General features: G+C 45.4%; 1 protein-coding gene across 1 annotated transcript in view; it reads right to left on the bottom strand.

Annotated features, from left to right (window-relative positions):
* The window catches only part of LOC141270592 (uncharacterized), a 140234-nt gene extending 129236 nt beyond the window's left edge, over positions 1 to 10998 (bottom strand). The window contains exons 1-5 of the mRNA XM_073680674.1: positions 10940 to 10998; positions 3457 to 3535; positions 3151 to 3330; positions 2953 to 3076; positions 2757 to 2869 (exon numbers count right to left, since the gene is read on the bottom strand). Of these exons, the coding sequence (XP_073536775.1) occupies positions 2757 to 2869; positions 2953 to 3076; positions 3151 to 3330; positions 3457 to 3535; positions 10940 to 10965 (522 nt within the window). The 5' untranslated portion in view covers positions 10966 to 10998. The remainder of the gene's footprint in view (positions 1 to 2756; positions 2870 to 2952; positions 3077 to 3150; positions 3331 to 3456; positions 3536 to 10939) is intronic.
* Between the last annotated feature and the right edge of the window lie 1483 nt (positions 10999 to 12481).

Below are 12481 nucleotides of genomic sequence, written 5' to 3'. Positions count from 1 at the left end.
AAACTTGATATCTCGGTAAAACATTTCCCACATTCTGAACAGGAAAAGGGCTTCTCCCCTGTGTGGATTCTCTGGTGTATAACAACATCTGATTTCTGTTTAAAACATTTCCCACATTCTGAACAGGAAAAAGGCTTCTCCCCTGTGTGGGTCTTCTGGTGTCTAAGAAGATGCGATTTCCAGTTAAAACATCTCTCACAAATAGAACAAGAAAATCTATTCTCTGCTGTGCGTATCTTCTGATGTTTAAGAAAAGACTTTTCGAGCGGAAAACTATTTCCATATTCTGAACATGAAAATGATTTCTTTGCTTTAGGAGCAATTTGTTTTTTAATGCTTATTTTGTGGTTTTGATTTTCCTTAGTAGTCGATAATGAATCAGAAGACAGGACCTGTTTCATAGGATTAGATGACAGATCTTTGCTGTGAAGGGATAATGGTAAATCTGGAGTAATGGCATTAACTTCAATTGTATCCTGTGGGATCTCAAGATCAACTGATTTAAAAATTGAAGATGTCAGCTGTCCCTCTGATCCCATGGTACAGTCATCTGCCAAGAAAAAAAAACAATTATTATTTTTGAATAAAATATCCTTGAATTTTATACTTTTGAGCATTTCTACTTAAACTGTCAGTAAAAATGGTAAGTTATGTAGAAATACTGAATTATTCACCAAGACAATGACAGTTCACAGTCTAATAGAAAACCTCATAGGATGAACCAGTGGATCGTAGTGTTCACCTGTTTGTTCATTCTGTCTCCCAAATATGGAATAAAAAGCCACCAAACAGGCAAAAATAATACCAATAAAAACTTCTACTCATACCGCAAAAAACAAGACCCCACACAGGTTCATCATCTGACAATGGAAAAACAGAGGTTTCCACATTATTAGTGGCTCAAAGGCTCTTGAAAAGCAACATGGCTTCCATAAACCAATCCAGCAATATCCGCTCTCCCAAAGTCAGATCTCCCCCTCACTTCTGAGCCTTGCAGTGCGCCCAAACCACATTTAGCCTCCATGTATTTGGCATTATTATAGTGAGAAGAACCCACTTAATTGATGGTGTGTGTCTCCTGGAGCACAATCTGGACACTATGTGTTGGGTAATGAAATTATATATTTGTAATTTTCACTTTACAACATCCACTGGGAGCTAATTTCTGGAAAGTGCCTGTGGAGTCAAAATAGTCACTACTCCTATAGATTATTTCACTGAGGGTTATAATTTCCAAAATAGAATCACTTTATGGGGATTTCTACTGCTCTGGTTTTCTGCCATTTTGTTATATTAGGGTTTCTGCAAATGGTGTGTCCCATCTCCTCTGGGATCTGCTCCTGTGACGTCTGCTTCTGTCACCAGGAGCCGCATTATTCATTCAGCAGGCGGCGCTGGTGATGGAGGAGAAGTTGGAACCAGAAGCTCTGGGTGGCACAGGCTCTGTCCAGCCACCAAAATTAGGGTTGCTGGGACCAGTAGTACCATCCAGTCTGGCAGCATGGGTGTGTGTGCTGTCCAGCTTTTTTTTATTCTATTTAACATCCCCAACAACAATGTATGTATGAGGAAAGAGCTCCAACACTAAACCGGAGTTATAATTAATCATTGTGGACCATTGGAGCTACTATGAGTCCTAACCAGAAGAGTAGAGAAAGTATTAGCGCCCCCATTTCAGGAGAGATTGTGCAGTAATCAGAATTCCTTAGGATCGAAAACATAATGGAATTTATGAAGTGGAGTGAGTCCATGAAACCAGGGCTGGAGCCACCACATCTCCTGCAGGCGTGAATAAATGTATATTACAGCCATCAGCCACGCACAGCTTAGAGATATATCATGGCACAGGTGTTTTTTGTGTAGGTTATCACAATCCTGTTTGAAGTTAGTTGGTTTAAAAATAAATTGAAAAGTCAGGATAAAGGGAAACTCTGTTGTTATTGTACAGAAATTCACGCTTAGCCCTCACTGCACATTTAATGTTGTCGATCATATAAGTGAAGTTTGGTCAAAAAGACTGGACCTGGTCTTGTAGGGACCATATGAGCACATTCAGCAGCACAGAAGGGAGAGAAGGTAGATTCATCCAATAAGATATCAGGGATCTAGGAAGCCAAAAGCATCATTACCCTCCGCTTTCTCTTACAGGCTCATCATAATATTTTTCTTCAAGTGATTTTCTAACTTGTCAGCACATTCTACATAGGCTGTCATTTGGCTTTGTAGTTTACAGACCTGGGCAGGTAACGGTCAGCGTCTTCTAATCCCAGGGGGTAGGTGGATCCTCCAGGTTGTAAGTTCAACGGAAAAGGACTTTCACAAAAATTTTTAACATTTTCGGATGTAGGATAATGTTATGCTCTAGCAGCAAAATGGTGATCACACGATTGTGATACGGCCAGACTACACCACAGATAAAGCAGCCACAGCCGGTGACTGAGAAGAATCTGTGACTTCTCTGCATTTAGTGGTTACTACTCACCTGGGTAGTCATATGTAGGAATCTCCTCCTTACACCATTGATCACCCCTCACATATGTCTCTGTAGTATCAATATGGGTCAGATCTTCACCCTGAAACAAATATTGTAGAAGTCACAGACAGATGGAAAAGTCACATCTATGATCAGCTCTAATCCTGTCATCTCCACCGTTCTCATTACACAAGTATAAAACATATAATACTGGTGGATAAAACAAGACTGAGCACAAGACCTTCACAGACGTCTACACATCATAGGGGAGATCTCATGACACCTTCTCTCTATCTACCTGATGATCCTGAGGAGCATTGGGATCTTCTTGTTTACAGTCCTGTGGAAGAAGAGGATGGGGACATCTCTCTGGTGTTGTCCTCTTATTGGATAGATCTGGAGGAAGCACATACAGGGACTGGATTTATTCTTTACATACAGATAGTTTTAGGCCGTGTGTATTTAGTCCTGTCTATTACCTGGTGATGTGAGGGGCTGGGGAACCTCCATCATGATGTCCTTGTACAGATCTTGGTGTCCTTCTAAATACTCCCACTCCTCCATGGAGAAATAGACAGCAACATCCTTACACCTTATAGGAACCTGACACATACAATGATACAGTCATGCCCCCAATCCCTTCATAGCGTTACTGTATAATTTCCAAGCAGTATCACCTCTCCAGTAAGCAGCTCAATCATCTTGTAGGCGAGTTCTAGGACCTTCTGGTCATTAATGTCCTCATGCATCAGGGGGTGAGGTGGATGCCCCGAGATTGGGCTCAGGGGTCTTCCCCATCCCACAGATACAGGATCCTGACAGTGCTCACTAGAGGTCTTCTTCACTACTGTGTAATCCTGGTTATGGAGAGACACATTAATAAATCTCACTACAGACATTTCCAGAGTCCTCACCTCTCCAGTTCTGTCCATCTGTTATTCCCATAGATAATGATGTAATGTGATGTCATCAGAATCTCTCACCTCTCCAGTAAGCCGGAATAGGATCTCTAGGGTGAGGTGTAATATCCTCTCCGCCATCTTGTCTCTGTCCATATCCATCCTTGATGGGTAATTCAGAAAAATTCTTTTAATATAGAAGATCTTCACTGAGAGGATCCGATATTGTAGAGATTTGAATAAGTAGAAGATGAGCAAATGTAACATCATAAATTCTGTGTAATAATAAAATTACTGGAAACAATAAGGGGAAACATATGAGGAGACAGAACGTGCAGATGTTGCATTCTCTAGTCTTTTATGGACTGGAACATAAGTTGAATTGCTGACTAAGGCATCTCCTCCATACTTCCAATCACTGGCTGTGTTACTCACTGGGTCAGCAGCTGATTGGCTGTAGGAATCACAAGTTCGTTGGGGCTGACCGGGAAATACAGAGACTGGCGGGGGAACCCTAACAGCAATGGTATTTTCATTATTTTACAACATTCAATTTTTTTCATTGACATCTACTAATAAAACCTATATATTTTAGGCCACAGACAACAAGCAGTTTCTTCCTCAGAGTCTGCAGGTGAATACCTTTCTCATAGACTCATCTTCCATAACACTAATTCTCTTCTCATTTACCAACACTGGAATCGGCATTAGCAATACTGCAGGAGATCATTTTTCATCTTCTACTATGGCTCTAGAAACATATTTGGCCAGAGACCGTCACTGACTACATCTCCACCAGCCGTCTATATGAATGTTTCCCGTCTTCCCCGGACTGTCATCTTCTATCATGTTAGATCTCATGTCTGATTCACACACAAAAGTTTGAGGCATTCATAAAAACTTGTTTGTAAGAACACCAAGACAGGAGTTATTTGATATCAATGTCGACATGTACAGTGTTTTTTCCCTCAGGATATGATGTTTTTTTTAGTATTTTCCTGTAGGCTTCCATATGTTACATGAAAAACACCCAAACAAAAGTTCCAAAATAAAATTGGGGATGGAGGTACTGTGGGAACATTATACCGTATGTGAGTGGATGTCGGTACTGTGGGAACATTATACTGTGTGTGTGGGGGATGGAGGTACTGTGGGAACATTATACCATGTGTAGGGGGATAGCAGTACTATAGGAAGATTATACACTGTGTGGGGAGGTGGCAGTACTGGGGGAACATTATACAATGTGTGGGGGCCTGTAAAGGGACTCTGTACTATGTGGGCAATATACGTTTCCTTGGTTCCATTCATTTCATAGTTGGATCGCATGTATTTATCAGCGGAAAAGGAACAAAACCATCATGATTCTTATAATGTGGCAACACAAAAACACCCTAAATATAACAGTTTTAAAACAACACCACGATTTGTGTATCTTAAGGGTAAATCGCTATCTATCCATTTGATTAGAGCTGATACTATTAACCTTAAGTGTCTAAACAGACTTTCTTTCAAATCCATAAAGAGGCACTGTGACGATACAGCTTATAATCTTAATCAGCCAGACGATTTGATTTGTTAAGCCAAGAGAAATGCACTATTGTGTTTCTGTTGACTTGTAAATATATGTGTATTTCTGGGGCTGGGCAAGAGGGACAGACCAGTATTTGTATAACCCCAAATGTCTTCTCTTTGATTTTGAAACAATGATGTTTATTTACAAGAGGCCCTGCTATACCAATGTGACATGCAGAAGTAGTGCTGTTGCTTCCAAAGCATCCAGCAACTAGACGGGTTAGCACAGTCACAGGAGACAGGGAATGTTTTAGCAGAGCCCCAGGGGGATTTTGGGGGGGGGGGGGGGGAGTTGTTTACGGTCGGGCTGGAGCCGAAGAGAAGGTGGTGTGTGATCTGTATCTCACAGAAGGCAAGGGAACAGAATTCAGGTCAGGAGGGAAGCTAAACAAAGGTCAGATAGACTCCCTGAGCTAACAGTGCAGAGTATTATCGGACAGAAAGATAAGGACAGGATGGAATCGTGTTACAGGGATCATCTCCCTCATCAAACCCTCCCCCCCTCCATTTCCATGCAGGACATTGAATGCTGTGTGCTACTGAGTCCTTGTGAAGGTTGTGGTTGTGCATGCATAGAAGTGTTCAGCTAAGAGATCTAATCTGTGCTGAAATATGCTACTGAAGAGACTGACGTTACTGTGTCTGCTTCATTAAACTGTACTGTAATGAAGATTGTTGTTGTAATATCCCTGAATTGCACTGTCTGTGCTTCAGATTAAATACCACTGTTAAACTGTTGAAAAAGACTCTTATCAAATGTGTCTGGTCAGCAGCTGAATCTATCGTGTGCCTGAGAGAAGCAGCAGCCTATGGTCACCCTGAGTAACGGCTCCCTCAGGATTGCAACGAATTCATGAAACAAGTCACGCCCTATCTGAACCTAGCGGCGTGCGTGTAATACCAACTATGTAAATTGATTAGCTCAAACAATGAGACCTGAGTGAGCCCTGCAGCTTTACCTCTGACCTGTGACTGATGACCCAAGCTACATATGTAAATATAAAAAATGGGTTTTCTATCCTGCTGAAAAGAGATTTGAAAATGAAATTGGAAATAGACTTTACAAAAAGAAAAAGAACAGACTCTCTTAGATCATCAGCTTGTCAGCATGATTTTAACAAAAGAGACACAGATTTGGATTCTACATGATTCCAGCCTAAGGGTATATGGCCCTGACTGGAACAATACAGATCTGCTCCATTGATCATCTGTCACGGGTGTATCACAGATGACAGACAGTCGCCCTGCAGTTGGTTGCAGATCTCTACATTTGGCATTACAGACATCTTCTTAGATGAGAGGCTGTCTCTAGGACCTAACGGCTACCTCTTGGTAATTAGCTTCCTGGTCTTGGTGTATATATACCGGGTGAGTCTGAGAGGGAGGTGCTGGCTAAATTCATTTCTACTTGTGAAGGCTTAGCTAGAGCAGTACTTCGTCTTCTCTGGAGCTTGAGGCAGAGTTCGCATATGTCTGGAGTCATCTAAAGCTAAGCATTCTCCCCCTGTTTGTCTACCCTTGCTGTTTATAGAGTTTAGCCGAGATCGACTAGTGCTCATCTCCTCCCATTCCTAACCTTAACCATACGCTATGGAAAGACAGGGCGATGCACGCATGCGGAGATTGCGGAAGAGGCAATATAGGGACGATAGTTGAGACAGGGTGACGCTAGACCAGACTAGGAGGTCTCCACTTCCCTCTTTCCCTAGTGTCTGGGCTCCCTTTCTCTCTTCCCTCTGTGTTGCACTAAGTCTTTCCCACACCTGGCATGACATCATCAGAAAGCCCATGGATACATTTTGGGGAGACCAGGTTGGGACGATGAAGTCGCTTGGCCCCATGGAAATTTTGTTTGGGGTTGACTGGTAGGACCCTCCGGTCACCTGTAACCCATGGAGACATTCGGAGAAGCCAGATTGAGACCAACCGGTCATCTAGCCCCATGGAAACTCTTGGAGAGGTCAGGGTGGGACTCTCGGGTCTCCTGAACTTGCACCTCAATGGACTGCTAGCTTCGTTAGCTTGCCGCTACCTTTTCTCTGTGGGGACCCACAGAAATGGGGGGCCACTGGTTGAGATAGTTGGCCCCGGAAGTCCCAACGTTCCAGCTGATCTATCAGAGATGGGCAGAGCGGAAGGGTGAGACTGTAATGTTGTACCTTCTTGGGTATTTACTGGGACTGTTCTATGTGTTGATTGTCCATTTTGTGGTTCAATAAAGTATTGTCACTCTTTTTTACCCTCACCCTGTGTTGTCTGAGTGGTATTACACTCACGGAAGACCCCGTGTCTTCACAGGCATTTTTTTGTGTTTGTCAAGCCAGAACTGTTGGAGGATTATTAAAGGGAATGTGTCACCCCCCTGGGCGATATCAGATCTCTACTATGGGCATACAGGTGATAGAAAAGTAAATCTATACTTACCTGTATGGCCCATAGAAATCTGGTTTTATAAAATCTGTTTTCCAGATGCTTGGCGTCCATTTGGCTGCGTACTGCCAGCAGAGCGGAAGTCTCAGTGACTTACCATCGCTTGCACAGTACAAGGCAGCGGCGCAGTACACAGCCAAATGGGGCCAGAGGGAAACAAAGCGCACTCCATGGGAGCGGCACTTTGCGCATGCGCGGGAGGGGAGGCAGAGCAGGGTACGTCACAGGGCCCGTCACAGTGCCTGTCACAGGGCCCTGTGACGTTCAGGGAAGTGGGGGAATATGGTAATTTCGCACAGAGGCGGCGATTTAGGGGAATAGTAAGCAGATAGGAGGGGTTTGCTTGGCGTCCCCCGGATGCCAAGCCTCTGGAAAACAGACTTTATAAAACCAGATTTCTCTGCAATCAGACCTCTGCTATGGGCCATACAGGTATGTATAGATTTACTATTCTATCAACTGTATGGCCATAGTAGAGGTCTGATATCGCCCAGGAGGGTGACAGATTTGCTTTAAAGGTCATAGTTTCCCCATCAAATTAGAAGGGACACCTGTGGATAGTGGTGTTTTTCTTTTACCAGCTACATTTCTGGTGTGATTTACGCATTAAAGTGTCCTTGTGGTAAAGTGGACATTGGACAAGTGTCACGATCAATTAAAATCAGACTGAAGGAACATCGCTCCTCTATTAGGCTCTATGAATCTAGGATGAAATCCTCTGCAGCCACTGCAAGAAAAAGAATGAAAAACAGCAGAAGTTTGGTGAGACCACCGTGGCCAGACATTTCTCGGAGATGGTGATAAAAGTTCTGATCTCTGATGGTCGGTGTTAGAAAAGACGATTGCAGCAGATTCACAATCACAACGCTGTAAACTTTTACAGAGACGTGTTCTGGATTTACTCCCTGGAATCAGTTTTTCCCAAAGGGTTAAATGATAACTTCAATGTCTTTCTATAAAGATTCTTCTCTGAACTTTATTCCTCTGTTTTCTGCCATATTTTTATTTTTCTACAGAATCATAAATGTATTAAGTCAGGGTCGGCTCCAGGTTTTCGCACTTGGAGAAAGAGTCTCAGTGGGGCCCTTTAACACATACCACAATTCATGATGCAAAGATATGGCAGAGAAATATAGGTATAGAACAATGCCAAATATTTCACTTACATTACATTATCTATTGAAAATTCTACAATAGCTCAGAAACCGGCGAATCCGTGCAGTGCACAGTGCGTGCCCTGGGGAGATTCAAAAGTTTTCATTTTAGAACAGAGAGTATAGTCCTCCATATAGTATTATGGTCACCACATACAGTGGGTACGGAAAGTATTCAGATCCCTTTAAATTTTTCACTCTTTGTTTCATTGCAGCCATTTGGTAAATTCTAAAAAGTTCATTTTTTTTCTCATTAAAGTCCACTCTGCACCCCATCTTGACTGAAAAAAAACAGAAATGTAGATATTTTTGCAAATTTATTAAAAAAGAAAAACTGAAATATCACATGGTCATAAGTATTCAGACCCTTTGCTCAGACACTCATATTTAAGTCACATGCTGTCCATTTCCGTGTGATCCTTCTTGAGATGGTTCTACTCCTTCATTGGAGTCCAGCTGTGTTTAATTAAACTGATAGGACTGGATTTGGAAAGGCACACACCTGTCTATATAAGACCTCACACCTCACAGTGCATGTCAGACCAAATGAGAATCATGAGCTCAAAGGAACTGCCCAAGGAGCTCAGAGACAGAATTGTGGCAAGACACAGATCTGACCAAGGTTACAAAAGAATTTCTGCATTACTCAAGGTTACTAAGAGCACAGTGGCCTCCATAATCCTTAAATGGAAGAAGTTTGGGACCACCAGAAGTCTTCTTAGACCTGGCCGTCCAGCCAAACTCAGCAATCGTGGGAGAAGAGCCTTGGTGAGAGAGGTAAAGAAGAAACCCAAGATCACTGTGGCTGAGCTCCAGAGATGCAGTAGGGAGATGAGAGAAAGTTCCACAAAGTCAACTATCACTACAGCCCTCCACCAGTCGGGCCTTTATGGCAGAGTGGCCCGACGGAAGCCTCTCCTCAGTGCAAGACATATGAAAGCTCGCACAGTTTGCTCAAAAACACATGAAGGACTCCCAGACTATGAGAAATAAGTTTGTCTGGTCTGATGAGATGAAGATAAAACTTTTTGGTGATAATTCTAAGCAGTATGTGCAGAGAAAACCAGGAACTGCTCATCACCTGCCCAATACAATCCCAACAGTGAAACATGGTGGTGGCAGTATCATGGTATGGGGGTGTTTTTCAGCTGGTGCGACAGGACGACTTGTTGTAATTGAAGGAAACATGAATGCGGCCAAGTACAGAGATATCCTGGCTGAAAACTTCTTCCAGAGTGCTCTGGACCTCAGATATGGCCGAAGGTTCACCTTTCAACAAGACAATGACCCTAAGCACACAGCTAAAATAACAAATGAGTGGCTTCAGAACAACTCTGTGACCATTCTTGACTGGCCCCGCCAGAGCCCTGACCTAAACTCAATTGAGCATCTCTGGAGAGACCTGAAAATGGCTGTCCACCAACGTTCACCATCCAACCTGACAGTACTGGAGAGGATTTGCAAGGAAGAATGTCAGAGGATCCCAAAATCCAGGTGTGAAAAACTTGTTGCATCATTCCCAAGAAGACTCATGGCTGCACTAGCTCAAAAGGGTGCTTCTACTCAATACTGAGCAAAGGGTCTGAATACTTATGACCATGTGATATTTCAGCTTTTCTTTTTTAATAAATTCGCAAAAAATTCTACATTTCTGTATTTTTTCAGTTGAGATGGGGTGCAGAGTGGACTTTAATGAGAAAAAAAAAGAACTTTTTAGAATTTACCAAATGGCTGCAATGAAATAAAGAGTGAAAAACTTAAAGGGGTCTGAATACTTTCCGTAGCCACTGTAGTCCTCCATACAGTATAATGAGCCCCATGTATTACTCCATAAAGAATAATGGGCCCCATAAAAATGATTTATACAGAATAATGGACCCCATATAATGCTCCATACAGAATAATGGGCTTCATATATTAAAAAAAAAATCAAATACTCTCTTCTGCTCACTGGCGGCAGATCGAGACTCCTCAGCATCCTCCGACTCTCTGCACTGTCAGAGCGATGACGTCACTACATCGCGCCCTCTGCCCTGACATGTCACAGTGTCCGAAGACGTGGAGGACGCTGGAGCAGCGGAGGAACAGGGAGAGGTAAGTATTGCAAGTGTTGGGTCCCGGAGTAAGCAGGGGGCCTACTCACAGGTGCTGGCACAGGGTTCTCCCAACTCACGGGCCAAATAGCGTGCTGGGGTCCCCAATGGTGAGTGGACCCCTCCACTTGCTCAGTGCCCCAGCACTTGCCCGGGTGCTGACGCCGGCCCTGTATTAAGTCCTATAGAAACTGCTGAGAAATAATCATCTAATTTTGTGTTTCCAGGATTATTCTAGAGGGAATCGGCTGCAATATCCCCTGTGCAATATATATCTAGTATTAATGCTCCAGTAATGGGGGAAACTCCACATACCTCCACCTGCAGAGCCGCCACCACATATATGGCTGTTCTGTGCGCACAGGACCTGTGATGAGGTCACAGGAGGGGAGGAGTCAGGGGTCACATGATCAGGGGCCTCAGTGGATGCAGGACTCTGCTGTGCTGGTTGTCATGGTGCTGGATGAGCTGAAGCTTATGTGTGGGGTCAGGAGGGGTTTACAGTGTGGATGTAGCAGAGCCGCGTGTGTACGAGGTGTACGGAGCAGAGCCGCGTGTGTACGAGGTGTACGGAGCAGAGCCGTGTGTGTACGAGGTGTACGGAGCGGAGCCGCGTGTGTACGAGGTGTACGGAGCAGAGCCGCGTGTGTACGAGGTGTACGGAGCGGAGCCGCGCGTGTACGAGGCGTACGGAGCGGAGCCGTGTGTGTACGAGGCGTACGGAACGGAGCCGCGTGTGTACGAGGTGTACGGAGCGGAGCCGCGTGTGTACGAGGCGTACGGAGCGGAGCCGCGTGTGTACGAGGCGTACGGAGCGGAGCCGCGCGTGTACGAGGTGTACGGAGCGGAGCCGCGTGTGTACGAGGTGTACGGAGCAGAGCCGCGTGTGTACGAGGTGTACGGAGCAGAGCCGCGTGTGTACGAGGTGTACGGAGCAGAGCCGCGTGTGTACGAGGTGTACGGAGCAGAGCCGCGTGTGTACGAGGTGTACGGAGCAGAGCCGCGTGTGTACGAGGTGTACGGAGCGGAGCCGGGTGCGTACGAAGTGTACGGAGCGGAGCCACGCGTGTACGAAGTGTACGGAGCGGAGCCGCGCGTGTACGAGGCGTACGGAGCGGAGCCGCGCGTGTACGAGGCGTACGGAGCGGAGCCGCGCGTGTACGAGGCGTACGGAGCGGAGCCGCGCGTGTACGAGACGGAGCGGAGCCGCGCGTGTACGAGGCGTGCGGAGCGGAGCCGCGCGTGTACGAGGCGTGCGGAGCGGAGCCGCGCGTGTACGAGGCGTACGGAGCGGAGCCGCGCGTGTACGAGGCGTACGGAGCGGAGCCGCGCGTGTACGAGGCGTACGGAGCGGAGCCGCGCGTGTACGAGGCGTGCGGAGCCGCGCGTGTACGAGGCGTACGGAGCGGAGCCGCGCATTTACGAGGCGCGTAATTGCCCCCCACCCATCCTTATATATATTTATACAGGGCTGCTATGGCGCCCCTGAGGGTTCGACCGCCACAGGGATGCTGCACCTCTTCAATGGGGTGTGGTGTTCCTCCTTCGAGGTAAGAACGGTGAAATGGTCAGGACCCCACCTCTACATCCAATACCACACTTCTCCCACCAGAGGGGGCTAGTAGGCACTAGTGTGATGCCCCTACTGAAAAATGGGAGACTGGGGAACCAAAAGATAGGGGGAATCATGTAGTGGGTGAGGGTGGAGGACGCACATTTAGTTTACACTTAATATTTCATATTTAATAAACAGCCATCTTGGGCTCATGGTTCTTTGATTGTGATCTCCATCCCTGAACGTGGCTTCTGGGTGAACCTGCAGCGGATGGAGACACGGCCCTCGTACCCTGGCCTTGA

Source organism: Phyllobates terribilis, unplaced genomic scaffold, assembly GCF_046119375.1.
Source record: "Phyllobates terribilis strain yellow unplaced genomic scaffold, ASM4611937v1 Scaffold_5__5_contigs__length_657084704, whole genome shotgun sequence".
Taxonomy (NCBI): domain Eukaryota; kingdom Metazoa; phylum Chordata; class Amphibia; order Anura; family Dendrobatidae; genus Phyllobates; species Phyllobates terribilis.
The sequence above is the reverse complement of the archived record's forward strand: the minus strand, read 5'-3'. Positions and strand labels throughout refer to the sequence as shown.